General features: G+C 36.5%; 2 protein-coding genes and 1 pseudogene across 3 annotated transcripts in view; 2 read left to right on the plus strand and 1 right to left on the minus strand.

Moving 5' to 3' along the window:
• Positions 1-16,073, plus strand: part of LOC144367625 (cytochrome P450 3A11-like) — a 492,905-nt gene that overhangs the window by 321,371 nt on the left and 155,461 nt on the right. The window lies entirely within an intron of this gene.
• LOC144364731 (cytochrome P450 3A4-like) overlaps positions 1-16,073 on the minus strand; it is a 382,460-nt pseudogene that overhangs the window by 311,293 nt on the left and 55,094 nt on the right. The gene's annotated exons all lie outside the window — the stretch shown is intronic.
• LOC101974169 (cytochrome P450 3A4) overlaps positions 5,367-16,073 on the plus strand; it is a 60,230-nt gene continuing 49,523 nt past the window's right edge. The window contains 1 exon segment of the mRNA XM_078024778.1: positions 5,367-5,437. Within this exon segment, the coding sequence (XP_077880904.1) occupies positions 5,367-5,437 (71 nt within the window).

Genomic DNA, 16,073 nt, shown 5'->3' on the forward strand with positions numbered 1-16,073 from the left:
CCTTAGTAGAACAATAAAACTTTCTCTTTTTCTCAAAACTGTCCTTTTTATTGAATTGACATCAGGGAAAAGACTGAGCATTCAGTAACACTATTGTTGCTTGAGGTACATTATGTGTGTGAGAGCGTGTGTGTATGTGTGTGTGTTGAGTACAGTGATGCACATCTGTAATCCCAGGGGATCTGGAGGAGGATCATGTGTTTGAGGATTTGAAGGCAGATTCAGCGAGGCAGTAAGCAACACAGTGAGACCCTTTCTCAAAATAAAAAAATAAAGTGTGCTGGGGATGTGGCAGGATGTTTAAGCGACCTTAGGTTCAATTACTGCTACTAAAAAACCCCAAAATTAGTGTGTTTGTGTGTGTGAGTGTGTGTGTGTGTGTGTGTGTGTGTGTGTGTGTGTGTGTTTGTGGGCAAATATGTGCTTTTGTGCATGTGTATGATGCCCTTTACTGTGTACTCCTTGTTGAGAAACCACTTCAGAATTTTAAAGCTTGGACTTCCTTGGCAGATGTCTTCTTCAAGGTCCAGTCTATTCCACTGTCTTTGTGCTTCATCTTGTCCTCAGGAGTTCTTCATTTCTCCCTCTTATCCCTCCACTGATTCCATTTCTCTACTTGTCCTTTTTCTGTTTACCTGAGTTCCCTTTCTTTTGTTTATATCTTTCTAGCTTCTACATATGATAAAAAACAAAGAACCCTTGACTTTCTGAATCTGGCTTATATTACTTCGTATGATGTTCTTTGTTATGATTTGGGTGTGTAGTGTTCCCCAAAGGTTGAGGTGTGAGACAATTCACGAAGGTATAGAGGAGTAACGATTGCATTATATAGCATAGTCTTAACCTTATCAGTGAATTAGTCCCTGATTGAATTAACTGAATGGAAACTGTAGGCAGGTGGAGTGGGACTGGAGGAAGTGATTCATTGGGGGCATGGCTTTGGGGTATATATTTGTATCAGACAAGTGAAATCCTCTCTCTCTCTCTCTCTCTCTCTCTCTCTCTCTCTCTCTCTCTCTCTGTCTCTGTCTCTCCCTCTTCTGATCATCATGTGAGCTGTTTCCCTCTTACACAATTTTACACCATGATGTTCTGCCTCACCTTGAGCCCCCATGAAATGGAGCTGGCCTTCTATGAAATAAGACATCTAAAACTATGAGCTTCTAGATAAACTTTCACTCCCCATACAATTGTGCTAGCTCTGTCCTTTAGTCACAGAAAAAAGAAAGCTGACCAAATCATTCTCTGTTTCTATTAATTTTCTTGCAAATGGCATAACTCTATTTGTGTTTTGTGTTTATGTCTGAGTAAATCTCCATTGAGTACATATACCATATTTTCTTTATCCAGGTGATGGACACCTAGATTGCTTTTATAACTTAGTTTTGTGAAGTATGCTACCAAAAACATGGATATGCATAGTATGTTCATTAATTCTGTTGGATAAATATGGGGGATGATATACCTGGGTCATATATTGATTTAATTTCTCATCTCTTGTTACATCAACCACCTATGTAAAAACGCTGCTGGAAAGTTCAGAAAAATTTCTTTTATTTTGTAATAAAATTTGTAATTTAATATTATTTGTGCATTTATTTGATTAGCATTTCTCTCCCTTAAGGTTAAATTTCACAAGGGCAAGGATTCTGACTGGCTTATAGGTAGAATTTGGCACAAGTCCTGAACACAGTAGCCAGACAGTCCTGCCAATCTACAGTAATACTGATGTTAGGCACACATTGGAAGAGTCCAATAACGAGAGGAACTGTCTCTTTCACCTGACATGCTCCTCAACCTTCCCATCCATTAGCCCAGAAGAGTTGGTTATTTCCTCTTCTAGCCACCAAAGCTTAGATACCACCTGATTCCCCAAATTAGCAAGATCAAGTTTTACCCGACTGAGAAGAATGGGCACTTAACTAAGTTAGATAAAAAATCTTGTTGCATTTTTTCATAATTGTAATTATAAATTGTGGAATTTGAACCTTATACACAAATCATTCCAGAGCACTTCTGTGTCTCTCTACACCAAGAGAAATTTAGTCAGACAATTCCAGTCAAGACAGGCTTTCCATGGGAATAACAAATTTGGCTACCATTATGAAAGGATGGAAATATCACTATGTTTGTGGATCACCTGTTCATTTACACTTATATCAGCCTGATGTTTTCCTGAATGTAATCTGAGATTGGACTTTTATCTGTTGCATATGAAAACAAGAAAGAAGATAAACCGTTCATATTGATAAGGACTGTATGTGTCTCATACTTGTAGAATTCATTTTATGTGGCTGAACCATCCTTATTTATACTATGTCCTTATTATTTGTTATCACTATCTGCAACCAGAATAATAACTGGGAATTAAACATCTGAATACTTAAATATATAGAACATATCTTTAAAGTATGTGGTGAGTGCTTCACTAAATATGTAGAGGAGATGCCAGAGTCATGAGGGCAGTCTTCTGGCACATAATGCATTCCTGAACATGTACAGCAAAACTTTAGTATGCAAATATCTTTGTGTTTGATGATATTACCTTCGATGGAATTAAGTTAACGAGGAACATGCCTCTCTCTCTCTCCCTCTCTCTTTCTTCTGTTTGTGTGTGTGTGTGTGTGTGTGTGTGTGTGTGTGTGTTTGTGTGATGACTTTTTCCTGTGTTTCCTGGCCTTCCTTGAATTCCTGGGCTCAAGGAATTCTCCTGCCTTATCTTTTTGAAAAGCTGGGACTACAGATGTTTGCCACCCTGCCTGGCTAGAGCATGGCTTCTTTGATTGCCCTTTGCAGAACAAGAACCTTTGCATAGGTTGGGCCCCAGCACTGGATGCGTTTTTCATCTCAAGGAATGACTAATCCATCCTTGTTGGTACCAATCCCAACCAGTGCAACCAGGATCAGAGCTGTAAAAGACAGGGGGAAAATCATAATAGCCCTAGTTATTTCATCATAAGAACCAAATACATTACTTGAAAGAAGATGAAATTATATTAGTTCCATAGAGGTTTTATATATAGAAAATATAAAAAAGATTTTGAGTTATGGTAAGATTATTACTGACAGCCTAACCCTGGGAGCTACCTTGATCCTAGATGGCTGGATTTAGATGATTGCCCATATAATAAATAGACAAAAGATGGTAAAATGAGTATTGAACTTGATGCAGTTCCATCAACTCAGGAGAAAGCAGTTAGATTGCTTTTCTGTACCTATCCCACAGACACAATTATAATTTAAAGAAACAAAGGCCATGTGATAGACATGTGTATATTTGCTTGATCTGAAGAGAAAGCAATCTGGAAAAAAAGGCAAGAAATGTACAGATGCAGATTTAGTTAGTCTGTTTTGTCCCAGAATAAAAAAAAAATTTCCATTTCCATTTTCTTTGGTGCCTGCAAGGGTGGGAGGTGGAAGCCCCAAGGTCCTCCAGCTTCTACCCTCAGCATGAGGAAGTCAGTCCCAATTTCAGTGGGGTGCCTCCAAATTCAGTCTGTTTCAAGGCTGTTAATTGTCAATAGTTATCAAATGACAGTGTAATATCTCCTTGTTCAAATGCATGCCAGAGATGTGGGAAGGGTTGGTGAAGGGTGAGTATCAGTTGGTGCAGAGTAAGAAGAAAAAAAGAAGGAAGCACACAAGAGTTGAATCTCTTATTATTCGGTTATGTTTGAGAACTTGGAGACCTTGTTACCTAATCCTCCATTTCTCAGGCTAATCAGACAAAGAATTTGAATCAGAGTTGAGATAATGAGCTGATATTATTTTCAAACACTCAGACCTGGCATCACTCACATCAGAAATCTATTGAGAGTCTCACAAGTTATAATTGTTCTTACAAGACTTCTAAACCAGCTCCCAAGGTCTGCTCTTCACCCACAACCACCCATTTACCAAAAAGCAGGAAGCCACCTGCTCAGACATCTCTAGGTCTAATCAAAAATCTAGGATCATCTTTTTGGAGTTCTGGTGCTGGATATGCTCTCTGTAGTAATATCTGCCATGAGATGGGTGGGTAGAGATTTGTGGTTCACCTGGCCGTGCAGGATGCTGTTCTCCTCTTTTGTCCTTTCACACCCATTGGTCATGGACATGCATTATTTTCAGAGACAGAGGTTATTTTTTGCTCTAAAATCTGTCTAACTTGCTGGATACTGCAGGGATCTCTTAATGGTGGCACAGGAAGTAGCTTGGATTGACATTACCCAGTGCATCCATCAGTGTCATCTTCTTCATCCCCGTTTTTTAGGGGACTTCTGGCCATCAGGGTACTGGCACACAGCCTGAATGTGCTGGGAAGGTGGCTGTGGCCAAACAAGCCAAATCATCTTTATTTATTAATAAACCAGGAAGATAAAGTGGTCAACAAAAATACACAAACAAAAAACCTGCAGAGGCCCAGCAATCTCACCTGACTAAATGACCAAACGTCCCAGATACCAGCTCTTTGTAAAGAACTCTGCTAGGGACTAGGGGCATAATAGTGGATAGTACAGAGACCCTGCTCCAGAAAAGTTCACATTCTGGAAAGTGAAACAAAGGTGCAATCCAACAATGTTTTACATAAACAGGACAACAAAAAGAGAAATGTGTTTTAGGGAAAATAGAGGTTGTCCAGGGGAGGAAGTGGCTCCGTGTGAAGATGTGGTGTTGAAAGCCTTTACTAGATGAAGTATTTTTCTGAGCTGGGTTTTGAAGGATGATTAAGAGTCGTCTGGGATGGGGCTGTGACTCAGTCTTAGAGTGCTTGCCTAGGATGTAAGGCCCTGGGTTTGATTCTAAGCACTGCATGGAAATAAATTAAAAAAGAAAGAAAGAAGGAAAAAAAGGTTCATCAACAACTAAAAAAAATTTTAAAAAAGTCTTCTCTGAGCAAGAGGGCATTGTAAGCAGAGGAAAGTGCATGAGTAGTTATTTAGATATAACTTTTTTTTAGGTGGAAATCAAAGATTTTGTAATGAGAAAACCAAGGAGAAAAAAATTGATTAGAGGACATTTAATTCAATGTTTCACTTGAGTTTCTGATAAGAAGCAATAACCTTTGGGCGTAATGATAACTCTGATCAAATTTTTTATTAATAATTTTTACAAACCTGAGCTCAAAGATAAAAATGGGCATGTCTCATGATTCACTGCCAACTGCTAAGGTGGAGGGGGCACCTGGCTTCTGCAATAGGGGGTGTTTTTTTCTACTGGCTGTACACCCAGCTCCACTTCCTTTCCAAGCATATAAATATGCCAGACTGACTTCATTGACTCACAGCTGCTCACAGAATGCAAGCTTGGCACCTTCGCCAGTGAAAAGATAGCTCACATAGCTGGAAGTCAAACTCAGAGGAGAAAATTTTGGAAGAAAAGTAGTGATGGATCTGCTCCCAAACTTTTCCATGGAAACCTGGGTTCTCCTGGGAATCAGCCTGGTGCTCCTCTACCTGTGAGTAACTGTTTCAGTTCCTCTCCTTTTGAAACTTCCCATTTCTGTGACTAGGAGTTTTAGTGATATCATTTGATTTGAAGGATGAACTTCTGATTGAGTCTCAGTTTGTACCTAGATTAATCAGCCGGAGTTCTGTAGAGGCAGATTACAAACGACTGGAAACCTTCTGAAAAGTGATGCATCCTCTGCAAACTTTCAGAATTCTGGCTTGTATCCTGTGGAACAGGTGGTTCCTGCTTCACCTCTCACGTCTCAGCACCATTTGTAAAATGCACCAAGTGCACCCCAGGTGCTACCACAGGCACAGACTCAGTTCTTCCCTCTGTTCTCTTCCCTTTCAAAGGAACAGCCCTCCCTCCAAAAACTCAATTTCTTCGCCCTGAAATATGCAACTACTGCTGAATGATGAAACTATTGAGCAAAGACTTGGGAGAAATTTTGAACTTTTATTCTTTAAGTAATCATCAGTGTAAAGATTTGTTTCTTTCTTTATTTGAAATATAATGGAAGCTTCAAGAGACAGAAATTAATAAGCCAATTTTGTATTTTAAACATTTGCCATGATATTCCCATTCAGGAACATGAATAAAATAATCTAGTAGAAGAATTCCTTTAAATAGTGGAATTCCTGGGCTGGGGTTTTGGCTCAGTGAGAGAGAGCTCATCTGGCATGTGTGAGGCACTGGGTTTGATCTTCAGCACCACATAAACATAAATAAATAAAATAAAGGTATTGGGTCTGCCAACAACTAAAACAAATATTTAAAAAATAGTGGCATTCCTGGTTTCATGGATCAGGTAAAAACAGCAGTTATTTCTGACTGAGGGTAGAAAAAATCTTATCCCTGTTTGGGTAAGCTTCTTGAGTTCAGAAGTGAGTCTAACTCACCTCATTGTCCCCATCACTCCTAGAACAAGGGCAGAACTCATTTGCAACTCATAAAGGCCTCATAGTAAGGGTAAAGGGGTCATGGAGTCATCTGATAGTCCAGCAGATAACTGTGAGTGTATGGCTCACTGCTTGTCTTGCCTGGGCATGTGAACTTACTCCTACTTCTTGCTGCATGTGTAGTGGAAGGATTGGGAAGAGGCACTGGTTTTAACTTTTCATGTCTTTCTCTATTCAGCATCTTTGGAGCCTATAGTAGGGATGTGATAACAGCAACATCATTTGGAGTGAACATTGATTCCCTCAACAACCCACAAGATCCCTTTGTGGAGAAAGTCAAGAAGCTGTTAAAATTTCATTTCTTTGACCCTTTGCTTCTCTCAGTAAGTATGTGGACTACTATGTTTTCTGTTCCCTCTCTCTATTTAAATAAGATCATTATTGATACATAATTAACAATCTTTTAATTACCCCACTTAATTATACAATTAAATTGTTAAGTACAAAGATATACTCAACCATCACTAGTTACCATTTGTCAACTCAGAACCAGACTACAATTCATTATAAACTCTGTATTCCCCAAGCCTAAGCAACCATGGACCTATTTTCTGACTATAGATTTGCTGATACTGTGAATTTTCTATTAACAAATCTTACAATATGTGGCTTTGCATGTCTGACTTCTTTCATTTATCATTGTATTTTCAAATTCTTCTATCCTGAAGCATGTGTGAGTACTTCATTTCTTTTTTTAAAAAAGTTATTTATTTATTCATTCTATTGAATTATACATGACAGTAGAATGCATTCTACTACATAAAACACAAATGGAGCACAACTTTTCACTTCTGTACTTGTACATGAAGTAGATTCACACCATTTGTGTCATCATACATGTTCCTAGGGTAATGATGTCCATCTCATTCCACCATCACTCCTACACCCATCGCCCCTCCGTTTTCCTTGCCCTATCCAAAGTTTCTCCATTCCTCAGATGACCCCCCTCCATTATGGATCAGCATCCACTTATGAGAGAAAACATTTGGCTTTTTGTGTTTTGGGATTGGCTTACTTCACTTAGCATGATATTCTCAAACTGTATTCATTTTTGTGAAAATTTGGTGATTTTATTCTCTTTTAATGCTGAATAATATTCCATTGTGTATATGTACCACACTTTTCTTATTCATTCATCTGTTGATGGGCATCTAGGTTGGTTCTACAATTTAGCTATTGTGAATTGAGCTGATATAAACTTTAATGTGGCTGCATCACTGTAGTATGCTGATTTTTAATCCTTTGGGTATAAACCAAGAAGTGGGATAGCTGGGTCAAATTGTGGTTCCATTCCAACTTCTCTGAGGAATCTCCATACTGCTTTCTGAAGTGGTTGCACCAATTTGCAGTCCCATCAGCAATGTAAATGCCTTTCCCCTCATATTCACACCAACATATATTTCTGCTTGTATTCTTCATAACTGCCATTCTGATTGGAGTGAGATGAAATCTTAGAGTAGTTTTGATTTGCATTTCTCTAATTACTAGAGATATTGAACATTTTTTATATATTTGTTGATCACTTGTGTTTCTTCTTCTGAGAAATGTCTGTTCAATTTCTTAGCCCTTTTTTTGATAGGGTTATTTGGTTTTTTTTGTGTTAAGTTTTTTTGAGTTCTCTATACATCCTGGAGATTAGTGCTCTATATGATGTGCATGTTGTCAAAATTTGCTCCCGTTTTTTAGGATCTCTTTTCACCTTATTGATTGTTTCTTTTATTGATAAGAAGCTTTTCAGTTTGAATTCATTCCATTTGTTGTTTATTGATTTTATTTCTTGCACTTTAGGAGTCTTGTTAAGGAAGTCAGAATCTAATCTGACATAATGAAAGTTTAGGCCTACTTTTTCTTCTATTAGGTGCAGGGTCTCTGGCCCAATTACTAGGTCCTTGATTCACTGTGAGTTAAGTTTTGTGCATGGTGAGAGGTAGAGAATTAATTTCACATTGTTACATATGGATTTTTAGTTTACCCAGAATCATTTGTTGAAGAGGCTTTTTTTCCCCCAGTGAATGTTTTTGGCACCTTTGTCTAGTATGATATAACCATATTCATGTGGGTTTGTCTCTGTGTCTTCTATTCTGTACCATTGGTCAGCAAGTCTATTTTGGTGCAGATACCATGCTGGTTTTGTTTCTATAGTTCTGTAGTATAGTTTAAGGTCCGGTATAGTGATGCTTCCTGCTTCACTTTCTTGTTAAGGATTGCTAGCTATTCTGGGTCTCTTATTTTTCCAAATAAATTTTTTGATTGCCTTTTTTATTTCTATGAAGAATGTCGTTGGAATTTTAATGGGGATTACATTAAATCTGTATAACACTTTTGGTAGTATGGATTTGCCAGAATTTAATTAAGACTTTTTGCATCTATGTTCATTAAAGATATTGGTCTGAAATTTTCTCTTGTTGATGTGTCTTTGGCTTGTTTTGGAATCAGAGTGATTGAATAAGTTTGGAAATGTTTTCTCTTTTGCTATTTCATGGAATAATTTAAGGAATATTAGTTTTTGGTCTTCTTTGAAGGTCTTGTGAGAATCTGGTAGAGCTCTTCTTTGTATGTAGGCTCTTGATGGTGTCTTCTATTTCCTTGTTTGAAATTGATCTGCTTAACTTGTGTATATTACCTTGATTCAGTTTGGATAGATCATGAATCTAGAAATTTGTTGATGTCTTTGATATTTTCTATTTAACTGGAGTATAATTTTTTTAAATAGTTTTTAATTATCTTCTTATTTAAGATGTATCCATTATGATATTTCCTTTTTATCACAGATTTTAGTAATTTAAGTTTTCTCTCTTTTTATTAGTGTGGCTAAGGGTTTATGAATTTTATTTATTTTTTTCAAAGAACAAACTCTGTGTTTTGCCAAATTTTTCAATTGTTTCTTTTGTTTCAATTTCATTGATTTCAGCTCTGATTTTAATTATTTCCTGTCTTCTACTACTTTTAGTGTTGATTGTTATTTTTGGGGGGGCTTTGAGATGTAATTTTAGGTCCTTTACTTATTGACTTTTCCTTATTTAAAGAAATGAACTCCATGCAATGAACTTTCCTCTTAGTACCACCTTTATAGTATCCCTGAGATTTTAATATGTTGTGTCAGTGGTCTCATTTACCTCTAAGAATTTTTTTTATCTCCTCTCTAATGTTTTATGCTATCCCTTGTTCATTCAGTAGCATATTATTTAGTCTTCAGGTGTTGGAGTAGCTTCTGTTTTTCATTTTATCATTAATTTCTAAATTCATTCAATTATAATCTGATGGCATGCAGGGTAGTATCTCTATTTGTATTTGCTAAGAGTTGTTTTGTGGCATAATATATGGTCTATTTTAGAGAAGGATCCATGTGCTGCTGAGAAGAAAGTGTATTCACTCATTGATGAATGAAATATTTTCTATATGTCTGTTAAATCTAAGTTATTGATTGTATTATTGAATTCTATAGTTTCTTTGTTCAGCTTTTGTTTGGAAGATCTACCCAGTGGTGAATGTGTTGTGTTAAAGTCACCCAGTATTATTGTATTGTGGTCTATTTTACTCTTGAATTTGAGAAGAGTTTGATGAATGTAGATGGCCATTACATTTGGCCTTTTCTTGTTATCTCATAACTCATTGTTTGGGGCATAAGTATTTATAATTCTTATTTCTTGTTGATGAATGGTTTTCTTAAGCAGTATAAAATGTCCTTATTTATTCCTTATAATTAACTTTGTCTTGATGTCTACTTTATTTGATATGAGGATAAAAACCTGTGCTTTTTTACAAAGTATACGTGTGTAGTATATTTATTCCCAACCTTTCACCTTCAATTTGTGGATGTCTTTTCCTATGAAATAAGTCTCTTGAAGGTAGCATATTTTTGGTTTTTTAAAAAATCCAATCTGCCAGTCTATGTCTTTTGATTGATGAGTTTAGGCCATTAACATTCAGGGTTATTATTGAAGTGTGGTTTATATTTCCAGTCATTTTGCTTTATTTTTGGTCTTTAATTTGACTTGGTTTCTTCTTTGATTGGCTTTTCCTTTAGTGTACTTCCTCTCTTTGTTGATTTTCATTGTTATTTTTCATTTTTTCTTCTTAAAATATTTTGCTAAGGATGTTCTGTAGTCCAGGCTCTCTAGTTGTGAATTCTTTTAATTTTTATTTATTATGGAAGGTTTTCACTTCATCATGAAATCTAAAGCTTAATTTTTCTGGATATAAGATTCTTGATTGGCATCCATCTTCCTTTAGAGTTTTGTATATATTGTTCCTGGACCCTCTAGCTTTGAAGGTCTGGGTTTAGAAATCTGCAGAGATCCTAATTCATTTTCTCCTATATGTAATCTGATACCTTTCTATTGTGCCTTTTAAATTTCTTTCTTTATTCTGTATGATAGGCATTTTAATTGTTATGTGCCTTGGTGTAGAATTTGTTGAGATTTTGTACACTTGGTGTCTTGTAAGCCTTTTGTATTTGATTTTCCAATTCATTATTCAGGTTTGGAAAAGTTACTGATATTTTTTTCATTGAATAAATTGTTGATTTCTTTGTTTTGAAACTGTATGCCTTCTTCTATCCCAATAAGTCTTACATTTGGCCTTTTCATAATTCATGAATGTTTTGCTCATGGTTTCTTACCATCTTCACTGTGTTGTCAACTTTACTTTCAAGATTATATATTTAGTCTTCATTGTCGGAGGTCCTATCTTTCAAGTGATCTAGTCTGATGGTGATGATTTCTATGGAGTTTTTAATTTGCTTTATTGTTTTCTCTATTTCAATTATTTCTTTTCCTTTTTTTTTGTAGAATCTCTATCTCCTTATTGAAGTAAATTTTTGCTTCTCATATTTGGCTATGTAGCTCTTTATTGAAATGACCTTTCGTTGCCTGTGTTTTCTTTCTTATATAATTCTTTAATTCACAGAACATTTTAATTACATACATCCTGAACTCTTTTTGGACATCTCTTCTGCTGTGCTGGCCATTGGTTCTAGTAATGTATCTCAGTTTGTTTGGGGCACTTTCTTCCCTTGTTTTTTCACATTGTTTGCATGTCTTTCCCTTTAGCAGTGCAGATCTAAGGTATTACAGTTTCTACCAATAGAATTATAGTATCCCTGCAGAATTCCATGACCTCTCCTTTAAAGATGAGATCAATATTAACATATACCCATGCAAACATTATGCAGGCTTAATTAAACCAAATAGCTTCTATTGCAACGTTTACAGTTTTGTCACAATGGACAGAAATGGTGAGTTTGATTATTATTAACAATATAAACAGTAGGTTGCAAAAAGATCTACAGTTTATAATGGTGGACAAAGAGAGAATGGGGGGACTGATTTAGGATGAGATGTTAAGGAGGTAGAAAATGAGGATATAGAGTTATTAGATCCTAAGAAGCATAAAAGAGAAATCAAAAGATGTTGGCTAGTAGCAGGAGAAAAGATAGAAAGAGACTTTGAGGAGATAGATAAGTGGGAAGGGGAGAAAGAGAGAGAGAAAGAGAGAGAGAGAGAGAGAGAGAGAGAGAGACAGAGAGAAGAGAGAAGAGAGAACAACAAATAATTTCATTTGCTAATATTCTGTTGAGATTTTGCATCCATAATTATAAGATATATCAGTTTGTAGTTCTCCTGTGTTATCTTTGTGTTAAGTCTTAGGATTAGGTTAACATGGGCATTTTAGGATCTTTTACAAGTGTTCACTGTATTTTATATTTAAAAAATAATAGATATTTTTATTAATGTTTGTAAAGAGGTAAAGAATTGGTATTAGTTCTCTTAATGTTTGGTAGAATTGTCCTTGGAACATCTGGACCTGAGCTTCACTTTGTAGAAAAGTTCCTAATTTCTAATTTAGTCTCATCACATGATGTATGTCAATATATATTTTGCATTACTTTTTGTGTCAGTTTCTGTTGTTTGTGTATTTTTAAAAATTTTTCTATTTCATTTATGTAATTGTATAATTGTTGTGTAATCTGATTGTTACAATATCTTTATAATTCTTTCTATGTTTATAATGTCAGTATTTCCCCAGTTTTCATTTTGAATGCTACTAACTGTAGCCTTTCTATTTCTGGGTCAGTGTGAGCTGTTCCTCATGTAAGCAGAGCAGGTGGAAAGTCCTATTGGATTTAGTCATAACATCATCTCAGAAAAACACATGTTTTTATAACATGAAACAATGTTGTGAAAAACCAATAAAAAAAAAAGAAACATATAGTTTCCATAGGAATGTGTTTCCAAAAGAAAATAAAAATGTTTTGAGGTTTGGGTGGACTAATTAAATTGTTTATAGTTGTAAAATAATACAACAAACTTTCCTTTTTGAATGAATGTTGTTTTACATGCATTCAAATCTTATCATATTTTGCCAGTGAGAAGTTCACATTTTCAGGCTAGTGTCAAGAATCCCTGGGGATTTACAGACCAGAGAGATAGGAAAAGTTGTCTGGGGTGGTTATAAGTTTATACAGAAGGTTGACACTAAGAACAGATAAAAGAAGAATGACCTACTTCTGGTGCTTAAATTTCTACTCTTTCTGTTGATTTTTAAGAACTTTGAAGATTTATCACTTAATCCTTAATGCCTCAGACCAAGTAGACACAGAATATCAGATAATGTTCCAATCAGATACATAGTTCATCATATGGTGATATTAGAAAAAAACTGGTGTTATTTCCAAACAATCAGGGGATGTCTTTCATCACTAAAGTGATGGGGGCTCACAGGTAGTAATGACACCTGTTACAGAGCTGTTCCTCTCTTAGCTGCCCAGACTTGATGTCCACCCATTTAATTAATCCTCTATTCACCAAAAATAAGGAGGCCATATATTCTGACTTATCATCCCAAAGGAGAAGCTCAAATCATATTTTGGTGTTCCTGGACCTTGTATCTGCTCTGGCATTGCACCAAGGGGTTTGGAAGTCTATGTGTCCATGCAGGCCACTGTTTTCTTTTTCTTTCCTTTCACATCCATTGGTTTGGGACATGCAGACTTTCCAGAAAGCATGAACCTCTCTTTTGTCAAGAATTTGGGTAACTTCTGTCTACTGCAATATTCTTGTAGGGACTGCACAGCAACATGAAAACACACTGGTGGGACCATCAGCTCTATCTTGTCTATGTCCCGTCTTTCTTTGAGAGGCCATCTTCCCAACAGAATTAGTACAGATCGGACTGAAGGTACAGTGAAGGTGACTGACACAGAGACAACTTTTGTTGGTATATTAACAAGGCAGGAAGATGAAGTGGTCACCAAAGACTCCCTATAAAGGATCATGCACAACCACAACAATCTCACCCAATTCAACTCAGCCAGCTTTTCTTGATGCCAGGAGTAAAACCTTCTGCTGGATATCAGGCTACAATAGTGGATAATACCCAGACTGGGCCCTTGAGAAGCTCAATGTCTGGTTCAGGGAAACACTGGTGGAAACAAGCAATGTGCTATAAGAGTAGAGAAGGCAACAATGGAAGTGTGTGCAGAGCACAGAAGTTGCTTCAGAGGAATAAGTGCTGTTGCTGGTGGTGATGGTGGTGGTTTGTTCATTTCTTGGTTTGTGAGATTTTTTTTCTTTTGTTTTGAACTGGGAATTAAACCAGACGTGATTCTCCACTGAGATGCAGCCTTTATTCATTTATTTTTATTTATTTGTTTATTTATTTTGGTATTAGGGATTGAATCCAGGGGTGCTTAATCACTGAGCCATATCCCCAACACATCACTATTTGTTCTAATTATTTGTACATGTCAGTAGAATGCATTTTGAGACATTATACAAAAATGGAGTATAACTTCTTATTCTTCTGGTTGTACATGATTCAGACATACACCAGTCATATAACCATATATGCGGATAGGGTAATGACCAGTTCTTTCTACTATCATTAATATATATATATGATGCTTAGGGGTTCACTGCATTTCTGAAGCTGGTTTTGAACTCATGATCTTCCTGCCTCAGCCTATAGAGTTCTGAGGAGAACAGACAAGGAATAAGTTGTCCTATTCTTTGAGATTAGTAAGGAAAGACTCTACCAAAATAGGTGCTATAAGAGCTGGCTTTCGGAGGCTCAGCAGGGGTCTTTTATGAGGCACAAAAATATTCTAGGCAGAGGAACCTGTGTGGGCAAAGATATATGGATGCAGCTTGTGTTGACAAAGATCTCATGATTTGTACATACAGCAGCTATGGAACTAGGGCTGTGCTCAGAGGTAGAACGCTCATCTACCATGTGTGAGACACTGGGTTTGATCCTCAGCATCACAGGAAAATAAAATAATGATATTGTGTCCACTTATAACAATAACAACAAAAACAACAACAATAACAACAACAACAACAACAGCAAAATGAAAAGCAGCTAAGTTCCAGGAACATATAAGGAGATTAATCCCAGTGGCTTCAGTTGGATTTCTCATAATATCACATAACCTTTGGCATTATTGATTACACAGTGGTTTATTGATTTTACACAAAATAAGAATTGAAAGAATTATGGAGTCCCATTCCAGGTACAAAATCCAGGTCTGGCCACTCACCCAGCCCCCTAAATCCAAAAAGTAATTGCAAAAATCAAGAAAAGAACTTTAGTCAGTGCAGCCACACCAGAAAGACAAGGGGATCCATGTTTTTAGTTATGTTTTATGGGTGCTGGCATGACCTGAAGGTTTAAATAGAAGCAGAATTGGGACAGTGTGGAAGAGGTATGCATTGTTAAGCAGTCTTGTCCAAACTGAGGTCTTAAAGATCACTATCTCACTTCTAGCACTGTTAGGTGGCTCCTGAGAAGTCCTTATCACTTGAAAGGAATAAATTTTATTTATTTTTCAGGATGTTTTTCTACCAGACTTGGTATCCTCAAAGGGCCAGTGTAGTTCCCATGAGATAATCGCTCCTGTGGAGTGAATAAACTCCTGTGTTTATCTGTCTATAAGGCTCTGCCTTTCCTGGAAGGTAATAAACAATGACTGAAGACTTCTTGGAACCACTCTGGGGTTCTGAAACAAGATACTGTAAAAGCTAACACTTGAGGGGTTGAGGTTGTGGCTCAGTGGTAGATCACTTGACTGTCATATGTGAGGCACTGGGTTTGAACCTCAGCACTGCATAGAAATAAATGAATTAAACAAAGGTGTTTTGTTCATCTACAACTAAAAATAATATTTTTTAAAAAAACTGATAGTTGAATTTCCCTTCAATCTTGACTCAATCTTCAAGGGGTATAAGATAGATTAGATAAATTTGTAATCTATTGCTAGTTTTTATATAAGCACTCCTTAAATTATTATCATGTCTATGTGCAGAGCTGAGCAGTCACAAATATTAAGTTAGTAAAAGATACTGAATGAAGGAAGAATGCCAAGCTTTATCCTGCTTTTAGTTATTCATTGTACAGCTGCAGGCCCCAGAGTCAATGTCTTTACCCAAGGCAGTATCTTTAAGTCCCTGTTTTCAAACAAAGGTCAAAGTAGGAGAGTGCATGATTCTTTGCCAACTGCAAAGAGGACACTTGAACCCTCCAATTTCAGGAGATGCAAAAGTGGCCTTTCCACTGGATTCATTCCTGGCCCCACTTCCTTTACCCAGCACAAAAACTGGCCTCACTGAATCGTAGCTTGTCACAGAAGGGACACTCTGCAGGCATAGTTCTTCAAAGGCTGCCCATATAACTGTAAGAAAAATA

The sequence above is a fragment of the Ictidomys tridecemlineatus genome, chromosome 10, assembly GCF_052094955.1.
Source record: "Ictidomys tridecemlineatus isolate mIctTri1 chromosome 10, mIctTri1.hap1, whole genome shotgun sequence".
Lineage (NCBI taxonomy): Eukaryota > Metazoa > Chordata > Mammalia > Rodentia > Sciuridae > Ictidomys > Ictidomys tridecemlineatus.